General features: G+C 42.1%; 1 protein-coding gene across 1 annotated transcript in view; it reads right to left on the bottom strand.

Annotated features, from left to right (window-relative positions):
* SCGN (secretagogin, EF-hand calcium binding protein) overlaps positions 1-24,659 on the bottom strand; it is a 29,862-nt gene extending 5,203 nt beyond the window's left edge. Inside the window, exons 1-9 of the mRNA XM_056132504.1 lie at positions 24,405-24,659; positions 23,168-23,238; positions 21,094-21,186; positions 19,672-19,761; positions 12,321-12,377; positions 10,767-10,844; positions 3,619-3,674; positions 1,554-1,599; positions 1,253-1,312 (exon numbers count right to left, since the gene is read on the bottom strand). Of these exons, the coding sequence (XP_055988479.1) occupies positions 1,253-1,312; positions 1,554-1,599; positions 3,619-3,674; positions 10,767-10,844; positions 12,321-12,377; positions 19,672-19,761; positions 21,094-21,186; positions 23,168-23,238; positions 24,405-24,489 (636 nt within the window). The 5' untranslated portion in view covers positions 24,490-24,659. The remainder of the gene's footprint in view (positions 1-1,252; positions 1,313-1,553; positions 1,600-3,618; positions 3,675-10,766; positions 10,845-12,320; positions 12,378-19,671; positions 19,762-21,093; positions 21,187-23,167; positions 23,239-24,404) is intronic.
* Positions 24,660-27,108: the final 2,449 nt, after the last annotated feature.

Here is a 27,108-nt window from a genome sequence, read left to right as displayed (position 1 = left end):
GGAGAAACTGTACAGCAGGTAGGGTGCTTGCCTTGCACATGGCCAGCCCAGGTTCTATCCTTGGCATCCCATATGGTTCCCTGAGTGCCACTAGGACTGATCTCTGAGTGCAAAGCCAGGAGAAACCCCTCAGCATCACCAGGTGTGCATCCCAACCCCCCCCCCCAAAAAAAGAAAAGCAAATCAAATTCTTGAAAACCTTTAATGCAAAGTTTTAAAAATTGATTCTCTTAGAGAACAGAGGGGGAATGCCCTGTCACAGAGGCAGGGTGGGATGGTGGGCATGAGGGGTGGGCTGGGAGGGATACTGGGATCCATGGTGGTGGGAAATGGTCACTAGTGGAGGGATGGGTATTTGATCATTGTATAATTGAAACCCAAGCATAAGTCTGCAACTGTACCTCATGGTGTCTCACTAATAAAAATTTTTAAAAAAATTGATTCTCTTAGCATAATTACCAAACACTAATAGAGCACTGTTACATGCCAGGAACTTTTTATTTGCCAGTATTTTACAAATACTCATTTGTAAAATTAAATATTTTACAGATATGAATTTATTTTAATCTCATACAACTCCATAAGATAGGTTATGCCTAATCACCTCACTCTCATTTTTTTAGAATAAGAGTGGCACTTGAAGTTTAAGGACCTGAACAAGGTCACATAGCTACCAAGCTGTTACTCTATGTAATTGGTCACAGAGGCATATAAACACTTTGCAATGTACTTCTCCCAGTGATGGCCTTTTCTCGCTCATATACCTGGTACAATTGATTTCAGGATATCTGATGACCTTTTCCAACTTTCTCTTTGTTTACTTTCCTTATTAAATTACCCTAACCTCAAAAAATTCCATCTCTTTGTTATCCTGTGTGCTTCTGAGAAAGGTATTGGTTAATACCTAGTAAAAACTTTGCCTGTTCTTTGGATTAAAAGCAGTTTTTATTCACGGATTGCTTTTGAATATTGAACATGCTCTATTCTCGATGGAAACAAAGAAAGAGAAACGCTCCCCAAAACTGAATAGAAGAAACAATAAAAGCACTGAGAATGTATTCCCTTCACAGTGATTAAACCCTCCTTTGTCCATTTTGTACTTAAGTGTCACATATAAGTTGTTACACTCAGATGATGAAGGTACCCTGACAGAACAACGCATTTATAGTCACTGGGTAGAACAGTCCTCTCTTGGGTGGTAAACAAGCTTCCTTCCTAAAAATAGTCAGCACACTATGAAAGGAACACTTACGACATCGTAGTGGGCAAAGATTTTCTCAAAGTCCCTCTTCCTTTCTTCAGTGGAACAAGCCTATCCAAGGAAAAAGCAGTATGGGAGTTGTCAATAGTACATTTCTTTCACTGTCCTAAACAACTCTGAGAAACTCTGCAGCAAATCCCCTAATCCCTTTATTTCAGTGGATGTTTGTCAGTCTCCAGAGAATTTAAAAGGCAAGACAAATAGATACCTTTCTATTTCCTTTCTTCCTTCCCTCTAAGCACTTGAGAAACATGAATGACATAACCCTACCTTGAGAAATGTCACTACTCACATCCATTTTAAACTGGAGAAGGAAGTTTTCTTGAAGAGCCAGAATCCTAAACGGGGGTTTGGGGTGGGGGAAATAAAGCAATCCACTTAATGATCTGTGAGTTCATCCTTACAAGCAAATTCACAACTCTGGTCAGAGGAAGGGGCAGAAATTCCCAAATTATTCTGAAAAATGGATAAGTTCTTGAATCATAGAAATTTGTAATTATAAAAATAATTAAAGAAAAAAATAATTAAAGAAACCAAAAAGACTTTCATAGAGATTAGTGGAGACACACTGAAAAATTTCTCCTGGAAATAGCTAAAATGGGGCTTATGAAAAGTCTATCCTTCATAAAGACAACAAGAGAAATGACTCCAGACCCCGCAACAGGGGCACCCCAGAGGGGGACAGGTGAGCCAACCACCCACCCAAACAAAGCTCCTGCAACTAAAAACCTCCAGAAACCAATCACCCACCCTGCTCACAGTCAATTTCCACAACCTCTAGACGACACTCACTCATGAGAATGAATCTGCTGAAAAACTCAGGTGTGCAGGTTTTGTGACCAAAATCTCCAGGCTCTCACAGAGTAAGGTATGAGAGACCTCCCCCCAACTCCCTGTTCTTCTGGGAGTCTGGTAGTCACACCTATGAACTGCCTCTGGCACTATATAAGCTCATTAATAGACAGGATCCAGAGACTCACAAATATATCTCAGAAGAGAACCACAAGCTGCAAAGATGCCTCCATACCCCACAGTCACCATCCAGTTAAAATTTTAACTCCAGCTGTATCACCCTATTTAAAATTTTAGAATTCCTGGAGTGCACAGCTGCGTTCGCAGCTGTGAGACGTCTCATATTCTACCCCAATGATATAAAAAGAGTAGTACACTACATTTGATGGGGTGTAAAGTAGAAGACAACCTATTTAGATCAAATATATATACATATATATAATATTAGCACACAAGGATCAACCTGTAACAATATATTAGTCATCTCTTATATAAGGGCTTAATGGCTTCAGGGTGAGATATAACAATCTTCACATGCTTTCTTCTAAAGAAAATTTTTTGAACCATTTATTCGCAGATTATTTATAACAAGAAATAAAAAAATAAATTACTGAGGGCCTACTATTGGGGCAGGCTTGGCTGGTGATTGGGAAAATTCTAAATAATGTTGGTGGGAAGGTGTGATGGTGGTGGGATTGGTGTTGAAATATTGAATGTAATAAATTATTGTGAATAACTTTATAAAAAACTTTTTAAAAAGTTAAAAACAAGAAAACTGGGGGCTGGAGCAATAGCACAGAGGGTAGGGCATTTGCCTTGCACGTGGCCGACCCAGGTTTGATTCTCAGCATCCCATATGGTCCCTTGAGCACCACCAGGGGTCATTCCTGAGTGCAGAGCCAAGAGTAACCCCCGTGCACTTCTGGGTGTGACCCAAAAAGTAAAAAAAATAAAAAACAAAAAAAAAACAAGAAAACTGACCCTCATTTAACAGAATAATTTTTTTTTTCAGAACTCTGAAAATTAACCACTGGGTTGCAGATACCTGGGAGTGTTAATTCGGGGGGTGGGGAGTTTGAAAAATTTTTAAACTAGATTTTGTGAAGAATAATGGACTTTGCAAGATTTAGGGTACCCCATTCCTCTACCTCCTCAAGCTCTGTGGGACCCCTGAAAATCAAAGCACACAATTCTATCAGCTTATTAGAGACTGGAGCAGACAACAGGCTGGCATTCTTTCAGCTGAGTTCCCATCCACCGGCCATGATTTGCTTCTTGATGTTTCTCTTGAAGAGCCCATTTGCAAGAGTGATTTTAAACTCACCTAGTGGGAAAAACTTTGACTTATGGACATTTGTGGGAAAAAAATCAGAAGCAACTGTTGAAAATCTCAGCTCTGTCAAAGTGTTAGGTAAGAGTATTGGGGTAAATAGGGCCAGAGTGAAAGTACAAGTGGGTAGGGTATTTGCCTTGCACAAGGTCAACCCAGTTCAATCCCTGGCATCCCATATGGTTCCCTGAGCACCGCCAGCAGTAAATCCTGAGTGCAGATACATTCTGCTTACCTTGCCATGTCATTAAGATCCAACCTCCCATCATTGTTTTTGTCAAAGATCTTCATCTAAAATAAAAGAAGGGAAAATGGCTGTAAAAAATTCATATCATATATTTAAAACAATTATAATATGTTTGCCTTTTCCTTCCTGGTTATACATTTATCTAAATTGGTTGAAGTTGATACATCTCTTAAGAGCACTTCTTCTAGGTTATGGAAGATATCCTCGTTTCCATCAAAGACAAAATTTATTGAGATGGGTATTTAGTGGGCAAAGATTTGCCTCCTTAAACCTCAGAGGAGTATAAGAAGAAAAAGAAGAGGGAGAGGCAAAGAGGAGAATAAAATATATAGCTGTGGCGTTGGAGATATATAGTTCAATAGGCTGAATGCACACTTTACGTGCAGGAGTCCCAGATTCTATCTTTGGCATCAAATGCTACTCAAAATTGATTTGAGTTAGAACAGAACAGTTTACCCATCAGGGGTGGTTCTAGTGGGACGTGGCATTGCCAGACCCAAGCTGTACCTCATCCCCAGGCCCAAGCACAAGACTATCGAGCCCATGTAGACTGCTTAAGTATCATTGGGAGTGGTCCTGGGGCCTCCTTAATATTTCTGTGAAGTCCTACCCTCCGAAAATGATTTAGAGATTCACTCCCATACTATTAATTGCCAATTAACAACATACGGGGCGGTGTGCAAGAAGCTTCAGAATTATTAAGGAGGTGCATGCTCTTAGGAGCTTAGAATATAATTGGGAAGACAGAAATGAGTGTTTGGACTCTATGACCTGAGAGAGAGAACGAGAGAGAGAGAGAGAGAGAGAGAGATAACTGACTGAAAAGATCAGGGAGTAGATGGGACTTCAGATAACTTCTGACAGAGGAGTTAGATTAAAAGAAAGGAAGCCACTGTTGGCAAATGGGGTAGGAGCAAAAGCATCTTACTTACAGCAATGGAGTGTGGCCAGAGAAGTATTGTGGGGAATGAGAGGAAAAGGAGAGGGAGAGAAAGAGGGAGAGGGGGGAGGGAGGGACGGAGGGAGGGAGGGAGGGAGGGAAGGAGGGAGGGAGGGAGGGAAAGAGGGAGGGAAGGAGGGAGGGAAGGAGGGAGGGAGGGAGGGAAAGAGGGAGGGAAGGAGGGAGGCAGGGAAAGAGGGAGGGAGGGAGAATACAAAATTTTGGAAGTCACAAAAAGGAGTCTGAACTTTTGTAAACTCCTAAGCAGGTGAATGGTATCATTCATTCATTTATTCATATATTCCTTCAACATATGTTGGGTATTTACTATATTCCAGACCCTGTTATATTTACTGAACAGATTCTGCTCTCAGAAAGCTGATTTTCTGGATAAATAAAGCACTAAAAAGTAATCAACAGAAAAAGGTAAAACATTAATTGTGCCTTGCACACGGCCAACCTGGATTCAATCCCCGGCATCCCATATGTTCCCCTGAGCAGAACCAGGAGTAACTCCTGAGCAGCACTGGGTGTGGCCCCAAAACAAAACAAAAGCCCTTAACCTCATCTAAATAAATCTCTGTTGTTGAAGTCTCAGATTTTAATTCTTTTTCAATAGGTCAAGTTCCGTGCTCTAATTAGGTACGTGAACTTCACATCCTCCGCCTGTATCAGCTTACTTATTTTAAAAGCTCAATATGATCAGACAAGAGTCTATTCAGAGAGCTAATCTTTCTCCTGCTGGGTGTTAGCAGCGTCTCTCAATTAGATGTCATAGTTGGAGTTCATTAATAGGCTCTTTCCCTCTTGTGTTGTCCAGAACATTAATTAAGAATCCAAATAGGCCGAGCCCTGGAAACCTCACCATTCTGTTCTGATTGAGTCTCCTTTGACTCACTCATTGTTCATGTGCCACAGTTTCTAATGTGCCCATCCCTACTTGGGTTAATTTGAACTCATTTAGTAGGTTTCATCTATTAAGTAAGGCATGTGATGCTAAACCTTAGAAGAAATCTTTAATGCAGTGTTTCCATGACTGTGCAGCGCTCAGTAATGACCCATTTAAGGAGCAGTAAGCATCCCTCAGTGCTCAATAAAGAACCGTTGAAGGAGTAGTTAAGAGTCCCTGGGTTTTCAAGGACAAGATGAGACTCACATGTCTGGAGCCAAGTAAAGGATAAGACAACACAGGACCAGACACTGCAGGCTTCCCAGGACACCTTGAAAACAGGGGTTCTGAGTGTCAATGAGAAAGGAAGCCCTCAAAGGACCTGAAGCAGAGAATATAGCATAGAATATTATGATCTAGAAACTGTATTGAGAAGAGTTTGAAAAGGATCAGGAGGGAATCAAAACGCCTTGTAAGAGATCATTATGCTCAGGTTGTTGAGAGAAGATGATGATCTTCTCTTGACACCAACAGAAGTGATTTCTGAAAAGTTTCCTGATCTTTCAAAAGCAGACAGATCACAATAAACAACAACCCTAAAGCATCAGCAAAGTCAGGGCAAGAAAGATAGTCAGATGATAGAGTGCAAATTAAATTATCTTGAACCATCTTGTGAACTGAATTGTAGTATTTTGTTTTCGTTGACACATAGCCAGTGGTTATTCTGGTCATGCATGACCATTGTGTGTTTGCTTCGTGATGAGTTCTATGCAAAATATTTTTCATACAGAGAAACCCAAAAATTTCTTAGTCATTCCACATGTTCACGCTCCACTTTTTTCACTCACTCTGTTCTCATCACACTGTTAACTAACACTTACTGTTGCTTACTATGTCAAGTATGTGCTGCCACAGTCCTTTTCTCTCAAGTCTCTGTCCCATGTATCTCTGAATATTTTACCAGAGATATGCATATAATCCCATCAACGGCCAAGACCAGAGACTATAAAACCCAGCTCCCAGAAGAGAACAGCGCAGAGTCTCCTGCCCCTGGGCCTGGCTGTCCTCACGGGAACCCTTTGGAGGGGGAGGGTTGTGTTTCCCTCCCTACCCCGAGAAGAGCCCCGGCAGTTGAAGACCTCCAGAACCAGCCACAGCCATGTTGAGACAACTCTCCATACGTCCAGACAAGCCTCATGCATGAAGGAACCGGCAGAGGAACCCAGGCATGCGGGTCCCAGAGCTGAGATCTCCAAGCCTGCTCGGATAGGGGTTGAGCATCCTCCACCCAGATCCCCCATCTTCCAGTAGGTAGGCGTCACACCTACCAACTGCCCCCAGCGCCAGGTAATCCCATCAACAGCCATGACCAGAGACTATAAAACCCAGCTCCTGGAAGCGCGCGGTCGCATTTGTGGCCACACGACATCTTATTATCTTGTTCTTACTTTGGACAACCCAGCAGGCTACCGAATCTATCCTGCCCGCATGGCAGAATCTGGCAAACTCCCCGTGGCGTACTCAATATGCCAAATACCAGTAACAATGATGGGTCTCATTCTCCTAACCCTGAAAGAGCGTTTCTCAGGGCTGGGACAAAGGAGACGTTACTGGTGCCTGCTCGAGGCAATTGACGAAAAACAGGATGATTGTGATCGTGATTGTGATGCATATAATTTGTCTCACCTCTTCGAAGCTTTTACTCTAAAACCACACCAGTGCTTTTTGTTATCATCCTATTAAAAATTGTACCTTCAAATCATGAATATACCGAGTACTCATTTTTTCTCCATAGCATTTGGTGTAGTTTACATGTTACATAAATACATAATATATCGAACATACATGTAGCATATATGTCATCTATAGTTCTAAGAGCTTTCCCTGACCACTCCTTTCCAATCTGTCATCCTAGTTAGCCTAATGGCATGCCATTCCTTGCCCCACTCTACTTGTCATTGCTTAATTAACAGTACTGACCCTCTGTGATGCAACATAATTTATGATGTGTTATGTTTAGCACTTTTTATTGTCTGTCTTTCCTTTGTCTATTCTGCTCACTACTGGATTTCTGTGCCTTGCCATAGACTGTACTCACGAAGTCAGTGGTTGAATGCTATGTTAAGACAGTGATTTGGATCCATTCTAAAGAAGCCTGTGGAAGACTTTCTAGGGCAAGGAGATATTTAACTAAATTTTGGTGTCAGAGCAAAAACTAAATGAAGGGCCAGAGAGATAATATAGTGGTTAACACTCTTGCCTGGCACTGCATATGGTCCCTCTGATTGCCACCAGGAAAGATCCCTGAGCACAGAATGAGGACTAAGCCCTTAATACTGCTAGGCATGGCCCCAGAACCAAAATAAAATTAAAGTAAAAAATTTGAAAAGTAGGGGGGCTGGAGTGATAGCTCAGCAGGTAGGGCGTTTGCCTTGCACTCTGCTGACCTGGGTTCGATTCCCAGCATCCTATATGGTCCCCTAAGCACCACCAGGAGTAATTCCTGAGTGCAAAGCCAGAGTAACCCGTATACAACACCAAGTGTGGCCCAAAAAGCAAAAAAAAGATTGAAAAGTAGGAATAATACATGAGTTATGCTTAAAAGTCAGAAATTACTGTTCTCTTTTATGAGTGGTAGGATGCCTCTCAGAGTGAAAGACATTGAAAAAATTCCAGGAAGCATGCTCAAATATTTCATTTTGTATGATTTGTTTTATAAGGTAACAGAATTGAGACAAAAAGAACCAGTGCTAACATTAAGTGAGTACCAAAGAAGTTTCAGCTAGAAAAATGATCTGCCATTATTCTATTCTCTAGGCATTTTAAACCTAATTCACAATATTATATATCATGATATATAATATTCATGTTACGAATATATTAATCGTGTTATACATTTTCTTAGAGTGCTTCACTCAAAAGGAACTCAGAGTTTTGTTCGTAGCTGGGAGATGACTTCTTGTTTCCAGGGGATTTTCCACTTGACTCTTTAATGCAGAGCATATATTTACTTAATATTTCACACAGCATTTTGCATGCTATTAAAACAGATCAATATAGAAAGAAGTCAAATTATTGCCTTAATTGAGATCCGGTAGTAGGATTTGTCTCTGTCCTTGGCATCAGCTTTACTGCTGTCAGGTCATTTGCAAGCAGTTATGGTCAAGAGCACTTTTTCTCCTTTCCAGAACCCTCCCCCTGTCTGAGGGCAACATTCCAAGTGGCCCAGAGTGAAAGTCTGAAAGGGTCCGGAACTGAAAACTAGGAGAACTCAGCTTTCAGAGGAACTGGGGCTTTGGCTGTGTAACAACTTTCCCAGTCATCTGATCTTTAAAAGGAGGCTAGGAATTCCATTCGATGCCCTAAGACGCAACCAACAGGTCTCTAAAATAGCATGAATAAAGCTAATGGTGATTAGAAATAATAGAGCAGTTGGAAACACCAAAGTCCTGCATAAGGAGTTCAACCTTATAAAACACACTTGAACATATCCTCAACTATTCACCAGAAGGTTTGGGAAGGTGAGTCCATTCAATAACTCTTACTATAATATATGTAACAATTTGATCAGTAAACCTTTGGTAGAAAAGTTCTTGCTTATTAAGAAAACTACAGAGCTTTTTTATAGTAAAGCAAACACAGGGAAGAAGAAAGGACTTGGAGGGAGGCAAGAACGTCAAGGGGTCAGATCTAATTCGATGTAAATTGTTGATTAGTGCTGAGAGAAGTGTACGACATTAGGTATTGAAACGGAATATGGGATGAGTTCACTAAAGAAAATTTCTCCCATTCTACCCTTTCCTGGGAATTTTGACACTGAAACAACCAGAGTCATTTAATACCGGTTTGAGTGAAATCATAAAGAGGACAGCAACACCAGTGTAATCTGACCACCCACTCACTCGTTACTATAGAATCTTCCAGATGTAATTGAGTCATCTATAAAATTGGCTAATATATTTTATTTTGCTTTTTGGGTCACACCCGGCAATGCTCAGGGGTTACTCCTGGCTCATGCACTCAGGAATTGCTCCTGGCGGTGCTCGGGGGACCATATGGGATGCTGGGAATCGAACCTGTGTCAGCCATGTTGGCTGCGTGCAAGGCAAACGCCCTACCCGCTGTGCTATTGCTCCAGCTGCCAAAATTGGCTAATATTAACCCCCCATCTTACAGACAAAGCAAATAAAGTTGACTGGCTTGACAATTTCCCAGAGTCTGAGCAGGAGAGTTAAGGTGCTCGATTTAAGAAGGAAAGCACCTCCCATAAAGGGAGGCTGGGGTGGGCGGTGGGATGATGGGGGATGGTGGGAGGGAAACAGGGGACATTGGTGGTGGGAAATGTCCACTGGTGGAGGGATGAGTGCTGGATCATTATATGACTGAACCCAATTATGAACAACTTTTTAATGGTCTATCTCGTGGATATTCAATCTTAAAAATTTTCAAGAAAAATAATGTGGAGTTCATGCCCAATTCAATCAGCTTAATCAATTAAAAAAATCATTTAAAAAAAGTGCTTGCTTATCTTGCATGTGGCCAATCCAGATAGCATCTTCAGCACCAGATACGGTTCCACAAGCCACAAGCCCCCACAAAACTGAGTATAGACCCAGCTGAAATCCCTGAGCATCACAGGGTTTAAGTAAATAAGCCGCAGCCCTTTTCCCCTAAAAGCCAGTTTCCCAGGGTCATAGGTTACAATGGCAAAGACCATTGTACACATCTCCTATCTACCCTGACTCAGCTCTAAATCAACACCCAAAATACACAGACTCATCCACCATGCTCAGAGATGCCTCCCATATGTTCGATCCTGATTGTTTGAGTCCATGTTTGCTGACTTTTATGTGACTGATTAGCAGCAAGGTTATTGGCCTGGTGCTTAGTAACTTCATGTTGGCTGGACTTTCCACACCTCCAGAAGGACAGATGAACAGCTTTCTCTCTCAAGTACATGCATTTGCACCCCAGGAGATGGGGGCTGGAGCAATAGTACAGCGAGTAGGGAGTTTGCCTTGCACACGGCCGACCCGGGTTCGATTCCCAGCATCCCATATGGTCCCCTGAGTACTGCCAGGAATGATTCCTGAGTGCAGAGCCATGAGTAACCCCTGTGCAACGCCGGGTGTGACCCAAAAAGAAAAAAAAAGAGGCAGTTCCATTGTAATCTATGATTTTCAGAGCTAAGGTTTTTATTTACCCGAAAACACTAATTGAGCACCTACTCGTTGCTGGACCCTATTTCTGGGACCCAAAGAGGCAGAAGGGGACCGTGCTCAGGAAGATCATCAGTTGATTACTTACCATAGTGCCAGTATACTCCTCCAGCTTAGTCTCAGAAACAACCTTCTTGTGGTGGAGGAAAAGGTCTCGGAGGAAGTTCTGGGGCACAAAGAGAAGACTTGCATTGTACATGATGAGTAAGTCAGAATGGCTGGAAATGATTTTTAGCATTGTGGTTTGTTTATTTTAAAAGAGGAAACACAAAGTTTTTAGCAAGCAATAAATCCAAGAACTGAGGGCTATCACAGTGGGGAGGGAGCATGAGGAATCCAGAGACAGTTCGAAGTATGAAACAAAGTACTCTAGGACCAGAGCAATAGTACAGGGGGAAGGGAATTTGCTTTGAACACAGCTGACCCAGGTTCAATACCTCAGCCCCTTCGGGAGTGATCTCTGGGCCAGGAGTAAGCCCTGACAACAGCTGGGTTGGCCTCAAATCAATAAAATAAAATAAAATAAAAGACGCCATTGGGCTACACTAGCACGTGACAGGGACAAATGGAGACATTACTGGTGCCTGCTCGAGCAAATCGATGAGTAACGGGATGTCAAGTGATCAAAATAAAATGTACCATAAATCTTCACAGTGGTAAGGCAATTGCCTTGCATGCGACTGACCTGAGTTCGGTTCCTCCATCCCTCTCGGAGAGCCCGGCAAGCTACTGAGAGTATCTGGCCCGCACGGCAAAGCCTGGCAAGCTACCCATGACGTATTTGATATGCCAAACACAGTAACAAGAAGTCTCACAATGGAGAGGTTACTGGGCCCACTTGAGCAAATCAATGAACAATGGGAGGGCAGTGCTACAGTGCTACCATAAATCCTCAGTTATGTCTCTTTTCCAGAGAGAACAAGGTCACTTGCATTTTCTAAACCTTCTAACTAACTAAAACTAAGGCGTTCCCTTTTTGGGAGGAAAGGGGGAGCAGTTAGAGGGGTCACACAGCTGGCAATGCTCAGGTGATCAGGGCTTAGTCTGGCTCTGCTTAGGGGTCACTCCTGGTGGTCTTGGGGGAATCATATAAGGTGCCAGAGATCCAGCCGTATACAAGGCAAACACCCTACCTGCTGTATTATGACTCTGGTCCCAAGGAGTTCTTTTTAAGCAATAAATTCAAATTGGGTCAAAGGATAGTATAAAGGTTAAGGCACTCTGACCTTTAGCTAGGATCCGGGTTCAATCCCATTACTGCATAGGGTCTCCCGAGCACTGAACACAGAGTCAGGTGTGATCCCTAAGCACAGAGCTAGAAGAGGCTCCTGAACACTGCCAGATGTGTCCCAACAAACAAATAATTAGTTAAAGCCATGTTTCATATACACATATCAAATTCCAGCAAAGAACATGCCCACTGGGGCTAGAGTGATAGTACAGCAGGTAGGGCATTTGCCTTGCACACACCTGACTTGGGTTCTGACCATCCCATATGGTCTCCCGAGCACTGCTAGCAGTAATTCCTGAGTGCAAAGCCAGGAGTAACCCCTGAACATCCCCGGGTGTAACCCCAAAAGCAAAAAAAAAAAAAAAACCACGCCCACCCTGATTCCCAACAAAAGTTCCAGGTGACACTCACACAAAGCTCAGCTGCCGATATAAAGCCACTGCTGTCCGCATCATATTTGCGCCAAATCTGAAATACACAGAAGCTATTACTCCTCAAGCAATTTGGGGTTGACTGGTACTGCATAAAGCATGGCAGAGTGTCAGAAAGCACCACTCCTCCAGGAGTAAGTTGAGATTCTATCCTTGGTGGTCGGAGAGACTGGCGCAATGCTCACTGGAAGCCAACCAGGACCCCGGAGCCCTGGCTGACTGGGATCTTCTGGGCAGCTCGACGTGGAGAGGTACGAAGGCATGGTCCCCACTTTGCAGTAACGTGGCAAACTATGAAGCCTTCTTTGTATTAATACCTGAAAACGGATACTCCAAAACGAACTTTTTTTTTTTTTTTCCTATATCTTTTTTTTTTTTATTATTTTTTTTAATTTATTTATTGAATCACTGTGGGAAAGGTTACAAAGCTTTCAGGTTTATGTCTCAGTCATGCAAATATCAAACACATTTCCCTTTACCAATACTTATTTTTTCCCATGAAGAACCCCAATAAAACCCCACCCCCCACCCCTCCCCGTCCCTGTGAGGCAGATGAATTCTAGTTAACACTCTATCCGCTTTGATTAGATTGTTTCAATAAAAGATTCACCACTATTATTTAGAGTTTACCCCCCCCCCCAAATCAGACATGCTGAAAAAGCATTGTGAAGTGATTTGCTTTCTACAGCTGGGTTCAAGAATTAAATGTTGGTTTTGGATTTCTGCTATTTTACCTATTGACCCTGGAAGTATTTCTACTGAAAGTCAGATAGTTAAGAAATTGGTTTCTGTGTTCTGGAGTTGTGGCCGTGCTGGAGAGCCGCTCGTGGGGGGCAACTGGTGGCCTCGGTAGGGCGTGAAGGGCGGAGCGAAACGCCCCCCTTCCCATGAGGTTTTAGTCGCCCCCACACTCCCGGCTCATACCTGCTGTCCACAAGGCTCCCATGTGGCCGCCATCTTTCTTTCCAGAGAGGAGAGGGCGAATGGGGCAACACCCTTTCCCCTCCGGCAGACTTGATGGGCTGGATCAACGCATAGTCCGTTCACTTTTCTGCTCCAAGCTGCTGGGTTCTGCATTAAGTCCTTGTGCTTCTGGGGCCATGGCCGTGCTGGAGAGCCGCTCGCGGGGGGCGACTGGTGACCTCGGTAGGGCGTGAAGGACGGACCGGAACGCCCCCCGACCCATGAGGCCAAAACGAACTTTTTAAATGTATAGGAAGTCCATTTAACATGGATTCTTTACAACTGAGACCTCGTGTGAAATGGTCCATAACAAAAGCATACTTTTAATAACATGTCCTTCCATTCAACGTCTTTTTCTGGATTCTTTTTCTCAACATCATGACATTGAAGCTACTGTATTCAAGAATCTGTTGGAGTGTGTCTGACCTAGAAATGTTTGAAGAATGAGGGCTGCAGCGATAGTCCGGCGGGTGGGGAACCTCTGAGCATCGCTGGGCGTGACCCAAGACGCAAAAAAAAAAAAAAAAAGAAAAGAAATGTTTGAAGAAGTCCAGCATGACAGGCAAGCACCATCCAAAAGGGGATTGAAGACTGAAGCCAGATATACCTCCGTTCCAGGTATACCCGCTGATGTCTGGCAATTTAGCCTGTGGCTCTTACAAAATTTTACACATGACAAACAGAAGACAAGTCCTGGGCCCTTGCAAGAAGAGAAGTCATACTATTCATCTGCATGAAATTCAAAACCCCAGTAGTCAAACTTAAGTGATGAAGCCCTCCAAAATAAATTGCATTGCAGAAAAGGCCTTAAGGGAATTTTGCCTTCACGACCGTGACTCCAGGTAAAGGAAACAACTTCTCAGTAATCCCCAGGAACAAATCAACCCTTTCATTGGTCGGAGGAGAACTTTTCTCTAGCTGAAGACCTGCTTACTAACTGGAGAGAACAGTTTAAGGAGATAAGAGGCTGTTTTCTTTATTAAGTGTGGTTTTACTAACTTGGATTATTCTTTTTTTTTTTTTTTTTCTTTTTGGGTCACACCCGGTGATGCTCAGGTGTTACTCCTGGCTCTGCACTCAATAATTCCTCTTGGTGGTGCTCAGGAGACCATATGGGATGCTGGGAATTGAACCTGGGTCAGCAGTGTGCAAGGCAAACACACCCTAACCTGGATTATTTTGTGCACAAAACTCACAAGTTGACAAATGATCTAACTCTTAAGTAGTTCAAAGTAATTTTCATTTTTCATTTCATTTCATCATCCTGTTAATCGTCGATTGCCTCGAGCAGGCCCCAGTAACGTCTCTTTCATCCTAGCCCTGAGATTATATTCAGGGCTCTTTAGGAGAATGAGACCCATCATTGTTACTGGTATTTGGCATATTTGGTAGGCCACGGGGAGTTTGCCAGACTCTGCCCTGTGGGCAGGCTACATTCGACAGCCTGCAAGTTTGTCCAAAGTAGGAATGAGATAATAAGATGTCTCAGTGGGCAGATTTATTTATTCATTCATTTATTCATTTATTTATTTTCTCGATGTGCAATGGGTAAGCTAAGTCGGACCACAATTTTGGACCACATTCCGGATCTTGACTGAAGAGCATCCAAAGAGAGAGAGAGAGTGGGATATATTCACGCTGAGGCCTAATGCAGAGTAGTTTGGAAGTCTACTCCTTTCTGTCCCTGCTCAGAATATTTCTTTCTGAATTCGGCCAGACTTACAAAATCAACTAGTTAGATGTCATTTAAATTCTAATCTTATGGCATAATATAACAAAACTAATGAGGACTTTTAGTGAACAAAAAAATGTACATGCATCTTTATATGATTCTTCAAATATTTTGTGACAAAAGTATCTTGAAACCCTATGGCAACTGAGCCTCTGGACAAAGATTTTTCTGTGCTTATCCAGCATACCTACCTTCAAAAAATGAAAGATAAAGAGAGTTCCAGGCAAACAGAGAATTTTACCAGCACATTCTTAATAAAGAATATATTCTAGGAAGGGAAAAACATGAAGAGAGAATAGCTGAGATACAAAAGGGCTGGAGAACGACAATGAGAAACTGAGCAAAAAAATAAATCTTGACTGCACACAATTTGTGTGGTTAAGAAAACAAGATAGAACCAATGAACCGGACAACAGTAGTGTGTAAACTGGTATGTTAGGGTTAAATTGCTTAAAGGTTGGTGTGAGAGAGAAGGTGCTTACCTTACACGCAACCAACCCAGGTCAGCTCCCTGACACCTTAAATGTGTACAGGACAGAAAGTGTTTGCCTTCCGTGCTACCAACCCAAGTTAGCTCCCTGGCACCTTAGACGGTGCCCAGAGCACCACAGGAATGACAGAAGGAAGCCCTGAGTACAGCTGGGTACGGGCCCCAAATCCCAGAGTAATTAGTCAATTAAATAAATAAAATGTTGTAAGATTCTGTAGCTCAGGGGCAGAACAAAATTATTAGATTAAACGTCTTAACACATATAAGTCTGTCACGGTATTTCATTAAACAATTAAAAATTTAAAAAATAAAAAAACAAAATAAAACTTCTTAACATATATAGGATCGGAATAATTTATAACAATTGGATTTTCAGAAATGAATTAGGGTTGGAGAAGTAAACAGGCTCATGTCTGCATGCCCAGGTTCAGTCCCCAGCACGTGATTCCCTGAACACTAGTTCTAGTGACTCCCTAACAACAAGCTGGGAATAATCCCTGAGCACCACCCAGGATGGCCCTAAAACACAAAAAGAAACATACATTTTAAAATCCACAACAGGGGCTGGAGCAATAGCACATTTGCCTTGCATGTGGCTGACCCAGGTTTGATTCCCAGCATCCCATATGGTCCCCTGAGCACCACCAGGAGCAATTCCTGAGTACAGAGTCAAGAGTAACCCTGTGCATTGCCAGGTGTGACCCAAAAAGTAAAAATAAAATAAAAATAAAATAAAATAAATCTACAAAAGTAGTTTGTAATTGGGTCCAGAATCAAGTGATAAACTGGAAGGATGGTGAAAGAATGGAGTAAGTTTTGTACCTTAAAAACAAGAAGGCTCCGGGGGCTGGAGCGATAGCACAGCAAGTAAGGCGTTTGCCTTGCACACAGCCAACATGGCCGACACAGGTTCAATTCCCAGCAACCCATATGGTCCCCCGAGCACCGCCAGGAGCAATTCCTGAGTGCATAAGCCAGGAGTAACCCCTGAGCATCACCGGTGTGACGCAAAAAAAAAAAAAAAAAGGCTCCTAATACTTTTTTCCGATTTCTCAAGGTTATTTAAGATAATACAGGGTCTACCAACTTAATACTCTTTATTCTGCTTGTTAAAGGAATCATATATTTATTGTATAAAAATTAATAAAATACCAAATGTTGTTAACTATAATCCCCTGAAATCTTCAGTGATAATCACTTACCATTTCTCTGTTTCCTTTTCATCCTCTTTCTATTAAGTTCATGGCAAAACTGGATTATATTTTATATTGTCTATATACTTGGGTGCTCTATTTTTTATTTTCAGACAAAACTATCAAAACACTAAAATTTTATTGTCTCTGACTACATGGATGGACTTTGAGGGCATTGTGTTCCATGAAATAAATCAGAGAGATAAGACAAGTAAAGGAAAACAAACACACACACAAAAAGCAAACTGCCAGAAACAGAACAAATTGATACTAACCAGAGGTGAGAGATGAAGGAAGGGGGTAAAATGAGTGAAAGGATCCAAATGTACAGACTTTCATTGGCTAGTGAAGATAGCTCAAAGGGTTGAAGCTTATGGAAGTCTTGAGTTCAGTTCCCAAGCACCTCAGGGGTGGGAGGAGGAGGGGAGGGAGGAAGGAAGGGAGGAAGGAAGGATGGAAGGAAGGAAGGAAGGAAGGAAGGAAGGAAGGAAGGAAGGAAGGAAATAACGAAGGAAGGAAGGAAGGAAGGAAGGAAGGAAATAAGGAAGGAAGGAAGGAAGGAAGGAAGGAAGGAAGGAAGGAAGGAAGGAAGGGAGGGAGGGAGGGAGGGAGGGAGGGAGGGAGGGAGGGAGGGAGGGAGGAAGAAAAATACTCATACTCGGGGATGTTGTGCACAGCACGGTGATAATAGTCAATATTGTATTGCTATATATGGGAACAGATGTTAGCTGGATTTATTCTGATCATTATAAACAGAAAACCATTATATTGTACATTAATTTGTGTTATATCACAATTTTTAAAAATGAAGAAAGAAATTTACTTTCTTGCATCATTGAACCCTGCTGAAATAAAGGTGATGGCAGATGTGTGTAAAGGTGACAGTGACAAATGAATTAACAGTCTTTGTAAGTAAGCAAACACACTTGTGGGCACTTTAAACATAGTTAAGATTATTTTGAAAATGTCACTCAGAATAATATGTGAATAACTGTGGTTCTGTATGTACTTGAAAAGTACAAAATATAGAAAAATACAGGAAACATCTAAAATCCTGCCACTTAAAAACAACCAATATTGGTGGTGGAACATTGTAGACCTGAAAGTCAATCATAAATATCTTTGTAACTTTGTAATTCATGGTGATTCAATTTTAAAAATTCATTTAAAATGTTCATTTGAGTAGAGAGGGAAAAACATTTATCATGTGCATTGTATATTTAACTCTTGTATTTATTCAGGTGCTAAGGTGAACATTTTGGCAAGATTGAAATGAAAGTAGAATTTTATTTCTGAACATTTATATTTTTGCATGTCACTAGATATTCTTTGAGAACTTGATCTTCAGTGATACGTGATGGTCCACAATCAGGTTTTAGTCTCTGGAGTCTCCAGCACTAAGAGACTACCAGGCACGAGGCAATGGCTCAGGTATATTTGGAATGAATGAATCAGGTTAATGCGTGAAAATTTGCCTAATTTTTTCTTCATTGGCAGACTTTACTTTAGCTAAACATTCACAGCATTTAATAAATATGACTGTGCAGAAAACTTGCCAATATCTCAAAGACACATATCTTTAAAGGTACCATTTTTAAATCAAAGGGTAAAGATGTTTAAAAATTAACTCTAGAGAATAAAATCTTAAAGAACCTCGATGACATTTTTACAGCATTGTTTTCCACGAAATTCAACCAATGTGTGTGTCCACCCACAGTAGCTGAGCAACAATCTCATTGCATCCTTGCCCAGACTATTTTTTTTTGGGGGGGGGGATCCTCAAAACAAACTCCACCAAGTGAGCTGCTTTTAATTCACATGTCTTTGGTTAACTGTCACCCCAGAATTCTTCCAAGAATTGTCTGTACCTGCTTTAGTCATTCCCTACGACCTTCACTTAGGCTGAAGGGATCTATAGGGCAAAAGTTATTTTTCCTAAATGGGAAATTTAGTAACTTTTTCAGGACTAGGACCCTCAAGGCAGTAGCAGTGTGGAGTCCTTCTCCCTGGCCTGGGGCAGCCGGCTCTGCCTTCCCTCATCTGTACAGAGTGATAGACAGTAATGTCCAGAGGCTAAAAGGGGCTAAAAGACCCTTCAGCTTGAACGGGAGCTTTGTGACTTGCAAACCAAAACCCTGCTGGCTGGCTGCAAGCTCAGAGTGATGTTTGTCCTTAAAATTAGAATTAGTTGCCAACACTTGAAAGGGTTTTACACTCCAGATGTCGAGATAGCATTCTCAAAAAACAAGACACAGGGGCTGCAGCAACATCACAGTGGGTAGGGCGTTTGCCTTGCACACAGCCAACCCGGGTTCTATTCCCAGCATCCCATAGGGTCCCCTGAGCACCTCCAGGAGCAATTTCTGAGTGCATGAGCCAGGATGTAACCCCTGTGTATCGCCAGGTGTGACCCAAAAAGAAAAAGGGCTGGAGAGATAGTACAGCGGGTAGGGTGTTTGCCTTGCACGCGACTGACCCAGGTTGGATTCCCAGCATCCCATATGGTCCCCCTGAGCACCGCCAGGGATAACTCCTGAGTGCAGAGACAGGAGTAACCCCTGTGCATCGCCAGGTGTGACCCAAAAAGCAAAAGAAAGAAAGAAAGAAAGAAAGAAAGAAAGAAAGAAAGAAAGAAAGAAAGAAAGAAAGAAAGAAAGAAAAAGCAAAACATGATTTTGTATAATTAGACATAGCTCTCTCTGGTCTCCCTCATCCTTCCTCCCATCACTGGTCTCAGTGTACCTGCCTGGCTGCTTGAACAGCCCCGAGTGAGAGCATTCATCCTCCCAGAACAGCCTGGGTCAGCGGCGCCAACATCCTGACAGATTGCCAAGGGCAGCATTGCTTGGCTTTGTCCTCTGTGGGCAGCTCTGCTTTGGGAACTACACAGAAGTGGTCAGAACCACAACCTGGCCTCTAAGTCCTCCCCCTGCACAAAGACACAACTACTCGCCTGCATGAACTCCACGCTGCTGTCCAAGGGCGTTTCCCGGCGAAAGACAAGAAGAAAGTTTTCATCTTCAGACAAAAAGATGCCAGCAAGCTAGACAAAAGGGGGAAATTGTCAATGATATGAGCCACTTCTTAGAGTAAAAACTTCAGTGAGCATTTTAAGGGTCCGAAGAACTCTGATCTCCCAGGTTGGGGAGCCCAGAACGCAGTTCTGTACCCATGATTCACTGATTCTGTGACTTTGATTCACTGATACCCAAAAGGTATTGCACCAGCATGAGGGATAAGATTCTAGGTTTACCTGCCCTCTGTGAGTTTACAATCCAAGATAATAGTACTCATCTTAGTAATAAGCTTGTTAGGACTTAGTGTGTTCCTGGCAGTGGTCTAAGAATCTCCATTATTAAATTAAGCCACTGATGATCATAAAATTAACAACAGCCAATAACTCTTACTTGTGCTACAAATTGTTCTAAATTCTTAAACATAATCCTAACAACAACCTATAGAGTACACGACTGTTATTAGCATCATCATCTCTTACTCAAGGAGCTACAGAGATTAGAAATTTTTTCACATTGGTCATTACTAAATGGTGAAGTCAGGATTTGAATTGCGCCCATATTTTCAATCATTATGCAAAGAAGAATGATGAGGCTAAAGAGAGATTATCTGGGGAAATATATATGCCCAGAACAGCTCCCTCCATTAGCAGGTATCAATAAATGTAGGTTCATTTGCAGTAGACAGCTGCTGTTTTGTTTTGTTTTTAATGATCTTTCCTACCTCCACTGGGAATGGATGCTGAAGCTGAAACTCATTTGGCGCAAGTAGGTTTTTCCTGAAATTAGGATTCAATTTGAACAGGACACCGTACAGAGACAAATGTTGGATCAAGGAGCACAAAGGCCTCCAGCATACCAGCTCCCCAATCATAAAATAAGTAAAATATTGATTGACCTAAATAAAATAATGGAAGAAACCTATACTGTTACTAAACAAATGGAAATGGAGAATTATTACTTCAAAAATGTTATCAGGACCAATCTTGACAGAGAGTTCTGATGTCCAATCTAATGTAAAATTTCCATTATTAAATTTTTTTTCAATAATTTTTTAGAGGAAACACTAGTCAAGATGTGTGCTGAAAGTAGATAAAGGACCAAACGTGATGGCCTCTCAGTATCTGTGTTGCAAAACATGATGTCCAAAAGTAGAAAGAGAGTATGGGGGAAATTGTCTGCCATAGAGGCAGGGAAGGGTTGGAAATTGGGGGTATACTGGGGAGATTGGTGGTGGAGAATGTGCACAGGTGGAGGAATGCATTTTCGATCATTGTATGACTGAAACTCAAACATGAAAGTTTTGTAACTGTACCTCACGGTAATTCAATTTTTAAAAAAAAGTGCAGTTGTAGCTTTACCTCTTTCATCTGTATGCGCCCATCCTTGGAGTCATGCTGAGTAGCCAAAAATTGTTGCTTCACTTTCTGCATGTTTTCTTCCATGACTTCATCCTAAAGTAAACCAGACAGAATCACATTAAAACCACTTCCAAAGTGTTGTAACAATGTCTACTATTCAGAGCCTACAGTCTGATAGCTACGCTGGTCTGACCTGGATGGTAAGTAGGTTACTATGCTATTGAAATGGCTCCTACCCTGTTGTCGAAGAGAGACCAGAGATAGAGAATTTTTGGGTAAGAACTCTTTAATCAAAATCTTCACTAGGTAAGATTTAAAGCTAATAAGTTCCTAAAATATGGATGAAGTGAGGTCTAGAGAGGAGAGTCATGAAAGAATGAACATGAACATCAGTTGTGAAAAAAAAATTGTACTATGGTTAAATATAAAAACTTTATTCCCAAGAACTGAGAGGGGTTTTTTTTTTTTTGCTTTCTTTGGAGGGTTGGTCATACCTGGAAATGCACAGAGGTTACTACTGGCTCATGCTCTCAGGAATCACTCCTGGCGGTGCTTGGGGGACCATATGGGATGCTGGGAATCGAACCCAGGTCAGCCACATGCAAGGCAAACGCCCTACTGCTGTGCTATCGCTACAGCCCCAGGTTTTGTCTATTTTTAAGAACATTTGAAAATTTGCTATCCTCTCTTTACAATATCCAGAATTTGGAAAAAACCTGAGTGCCCGAGAACAGATGACTGGTTAAAGAAACTTTGGTACATTTACGCAATGGAGTACTATGTAGCTGTTAGAAAAGATGAAGTCATGAAATTTACATACAAGTGGTACTACAAGGAAAGTATCATGTTAAGCTAAATGAGTCAGAAAGAGAGGAACAGACATAGAAAGATTGCATTCATCTGGGAAATATAAAGTAACAAAATAGGAGACTAACACCAAAGAATGGCCTGAGATTATTACCAGGAATTTTGCTCCATGGCTTGGAGGCGAGTCATACATGCTAGGGGAAAAGGGAGCTCAGATAGAGAAGGGAGCACCAAATAAAGGGTGTTGGGAGGATCCTCCCAGGATGGGAGAAGTATGCTGAAAGTAGACTATAGACCAAACATGATTGCCACTCATTGCCTCTTTTGCAAACCACAACACCCAAACACCCAAAAGGAGAGAGAGAACAAAAGGAAATGCCCTGCCACAGAGGCAGGGGGTGGGGGGTGGGGGTGGGAGGGATACTGGGATCCGTGGTGGTGGGAAATGGGCACTGGTGGAGGGATGGGTATTTGGTCATTGTATAATTGAAACCCAAGCACAAAAATTTATAAGTCTACAACTGTACCTCATGGTGTCTCACTAATAAAAATTAAAAAGAAAAAAAAGAAAATGTGCTATCCTTACAGTTCACTGTAGCTATGACTTATTCCTTGTATCATGTATGCTTGACAAATCTTCCCTCTATTTGGGTACAGGGATCTTTAAAAGTTAATGTACATATTTCAAGAGCACAGGAGAGGGTTTTGTCATAGAGGGGGGTCAGGAACACTGTAAAGATTGGTTTACATTTATACCTGAGCTCTAAGTTGTATTTAATTATTATGTTGGTTGTGTATCATTTCCTAAAAAATATTGAACCTCATCAAATAAAATGAATGATGGAAAAAAATATTTTAAACGTGTTTTTTTTAATCAAAGGAGTAGCAAACAGACTGATGACCCAGAGCCTTAAATCTTTAAATGCCTCATACCTTTTTGAGCAAAGTGGGCTGCCTTATCTCTAGATTTAAATCCATTTAACAAAGACATCACCAAGGAGACATTCAACACAGTTGTTTGAATTTACTCTTTGCAATTCTGAGTGGATGACAGATGTTACACTGAAATTCAGTAACCCGAATGTCTAATGCTTTGTGAAACCTGCCTAAATCCTCCCATGTTGCTAGGAGAGGAAGAAAAAGTAGATGCATGCAAGGAATAACAGAGGTCAGATGGGATTAGAAGGTGCAAAGCAACATAAAAACTGGCTACTTCTTGCTATTCAGTAAGATATATAAATCAACACTTAGTGGTACAAGTACTTACATCAGTATCCAATGTTGACAACATGTGATTCAAGAAAACATCCAGCTCCTTTTCTTCTATGTAGCCTTTTTCTAAATGCAACAAAATATGCATAAATAATAGTCACTTATAGAGATAATATATAGCACCATATTTTTCTAAATTTGCTCTTACCCACACAATCCTTTTTTAAAAACATAATTATTGTGATTTGCGATTCTAACAATTAAATACCAACATTAACCTCTAAAAGCCATGGTTCAAAATTGTCAACACACCTACAAGAGTAAGAGCTGTCTTTTACACATATTTGGAAAAATATCATAACTATACTAAATACATGAGTTTAAATCCCCAAACTTGAGTTTTCAAAAAATCCAAACCAAAAATTTGCGTAGAAGCTTGGGGAGAACTCAGCAAACTTAAGTACTGAATCTCAGCAGTTAAAGATATTGTGTGAGTTGGTTTAAATATTAAGAAGGACAACGCCAAGGTTAAGTATGTTTTTTCCACATAATTTTTTTTGGAGAGTGGCAAGAGTGTCTTTTTGAAATTTAGTGAAAGTTATCCCCCTTTACAAGATTGAAGGGTACAGCAAAGTGATTGATAAAAGTGAAATGACTCAGGGCAGAGTGACTCTCCAGCACTTGTCTTGCACTGGGCCTGCCAGGGATTCCTGGCATCCCATATGGTTCCCGCCCTTCCCGCCCCCCCCCCCCCCCCCCGCCCCAGCCCACCAGGAGTGATCCCTGAGGGCAGAGCCAGGAGTAAGCCCTGAGCATCACCGAATGTCCCCCTACACACACACACACACACACACACACACACACACACACACACACACACACAGTGAGCTGACTCATTAATTTAGATAGCTGAGTATCGGGGCACAGAGCCTCATATATAATGATACTTGCTTTAATACAGAGAGAGAGAGAGAGAGAGAGAGAGAGAGAGAGAGAGAGAGAGAGCTGACTCATTAATTTAGTAGCTGAGTATCAGGGCACAGAGCCTCATATATAACGATAGCAGTTTTAATACACACACACACACACACACACACACAGGTTGTGAAGGTGACATGAACCCCTCCTTGCAGCGGGACCTTTCACAAGGGTTTGTGTAACCCCAAGAGAGTCTCTTGGGTACGCTGGAAGGCAGCTTTTTTACGCAGCGAAAGACGCGCCTCCGGGAAGGGGAAACTCTAGATTCTTTGGGCGTCTGCACCTGATCGTGTAGGGGGACTCGTCCTACTCACCGTCGGGGTCCGAGCGCTGCCAGGCCTGCCAGAAGCCCGCGGCGTCCAGGCGCCCCGGGGTGGTGGGTTCGCGGCTGCTGTCCATGGTACCCGGCGAGCAAACGGCAGCGCGGGCCGGCGAGGACGCACCCAGAGAACTTCACCAGAGACTCTCGGAGGCAAGTTTCTGCTCGGGCGCAGGCTCCGAAGGCTCGAGGATTTGCTCTGAGCACCTAGAGGTGGCAGGAGGGCGGCTGGAGAGCCGGTGGGTGGCGCCGTGCGGCGGGAGACTGTCCCCGCGGCTCTGAGCAGCATCAGTCGCACGGACCGCCCGCGCCCCGCCAGCCCCGCCCCGCGCGCTGCCAGCCACCCAGGACAGGGCTGTCGTCTGCCTTGGGGACAGAATTCAGACGGAAAGAAACGATCTCAGGGGCCCACAGTTGACAAACTCCAAGAAAACCACCCGCTGGCATTTGACTCGACTTCCCAACTCGTGTGTCAAGGGGTTTTCTAGAGCGATTTCCCTGCTTTAAGGGCTTGCAATAGCACGGTGAGGGCGTTTGCTCCATAACGCATTCCAGGGGTCTGGTTCCCAGCACCGCATAGGCACCACACCCTAAGGACCCAAACCAAAAAAAAAATTGTATTTAAATACAGGGTTGTAAGAAGTGTCCACTTCTTGGACTTAGGTGATTTAGAAACGCAGTGTGGGGAAAAGATGGGAGCCAGGGATCCCTCTGGGAATGGTTAAGAGACAGATAGTATGATGGTTGGAGGGATCGCTTGGGACGGTAGATGCGTGCTGAAAGTAGACTATGAACCAAACAGGATGGATGCTTAGTGCCTATATTGCAAACCATAACACCCAGAAGGAGAGAGAAAGTAAGAGGGAATGTGTCTGCCACAGAGGCAGAGGGTGGGAAGGGGTGGGAGTGAGAGCAGGGATACTGGGAACATTGGTGGTGGAGTATGGACACTGGTAGAGGGATGGGTACTGGACCACTGTTTGAAATGTAACCAGGAAAATTTGTAAGTCTGTAACTATCTCACAGTGATTCATTAAAACTAAAAAATAAATAAATTTTTAAAAAAAAAAAGCTCTGACTCAAGTAAAAGAAAAAAAGAGGGATAGTTCTGGGCATGGCTAAGAGATTATCAAGAAAAGAGTGGACAGGAATAAGTGAGTTCTAATTGTCCAAGGTGTGCACATTACCCTCTGTAGTGAGTGCTCTTCGGATTTTACTAGAAACTGTTACTTAAGCAGAGTGAGTGCCTTGCATGTGGCCACCCCTTTTTTAATCCCCAACCTGCCTACAGTCCTGAACACTGCCAGGGGTCACTCCTAAGCACAGAGCCAGAAAGAATCCCTGAGTATATGATATGATACAGCCCACAAATCCAACCCCCACTAACCGCTCCCAACAGAGTAATTAGATTGTGGAGGGAAATTCAAATTATGCTGTGTCCCGCCAGGAAGAGTCAGGGACAGGCATGCTGAACAATAGCAAAGTTCTTAGTAGAAGTTTCTGTGATTTTTTTTAATCCTTGGAAGACAGCCGAAAGACCAAAAGATAAATCATTTAGAAAATCTCAAGTGTTTCTACGATCAGAACAGTTCAGACTTGAGGAACTTCGCTGAACGGTAGAATGTGTTTTGCTGGTATAAGATCCTGAATGTAGTCCCTGACAAAGTAAACCAAAAGAAAACCTTGATGGAAATTTTATGAAATTGTAAACTAACTGGCACAAAAATTTAATGCCCATGCACTTAGGATTTTTATTGAGGAGCCTCTAGAACAGGGTTGAGTATTAGGAGAGTTGGATCAAATATAAATCTTCACTATGGCATTGAATTCTGATATGAGCATTCAAGTTAATTTTTAAGTATGCATGTTTAAGCCATCTAAACTAGAGGAGTAGAATTAGGCATATCGAATATGACCAGACTCTTCTGAGTTAGGATCCAAGCTCCATCATCCACTAGCTTTGTGACCTGGCTCATTAGTATTTTGCTCTCTGAGATTCAGTTTTCTCATCTATAAGATGAAGATCATGATATCTGCTTGGAAGGTTGACATGGGCCACACATAACTATGTAATAATAGATTACAATAGTTACCATCGGTCCCAGCTCCACATCTTCTGATTCTTGCTCACCCATCTGTCCAGGTGAGACTAACCTCCTGGCTAATACCTCTAGGACCTTTTTTTGGAACTAGAGGCAGATTCCCCTTCCTTCTGGCTAGCACTGCCTATTCATCCATGTCAAAGAAAAGAAAATAATATAAGTTTCTTAGTACAGTTTCAACCAGCAAATAGTGTAAGTTAATTACTAAAATGATGTATCACCCATACATATGCATTTGGACAATGCTAAAATATACTCCAGAATTTTTGAGGCAGGTAGAAAAACAAATTTTTTTGTTTATGGAAAACAAAAGGAGAAAAGGAAAAAAAAGAAAGCAGAAGAATACTTAAATAAATTGTGGCTTATCCTTAGATGGGTTCTGTAAATACACAGGAATCTTGATTTTGAAATCTGGTAAGATAAAAATGTTTACATAGAAGGCAATAATTTAAATGTGAGTTATATGTACTATAACCCAATCCCATAAAACACCTGTTCTACACATTTAAAAAGAGAGAAAAGATATACATTGACTGTGAAAATTATGTTTATATGTTGATTGAAGAAAAGAAAGACTTGTGAATGATTTTGGTATTG

This window comes from Sorex fumeus, unplaced genomic scaffold (genome assembly GCF_029834395.1).
Source record: "Sorex fumeus unplaced genomic scaffold, SorFum_2.1 ptg000094l, whole genome shotgun sequence".
Taxonomy (NCBI): domain Eukaryota; kingdom Metazoa; phylum Chordata; class Mammalia; order Eulipotyphla; family Soricidae; genus Sorex; species Sorex fumeus.
This window is presented reverse-complemented; position numbering and strand designations above follow the sequence as displayed.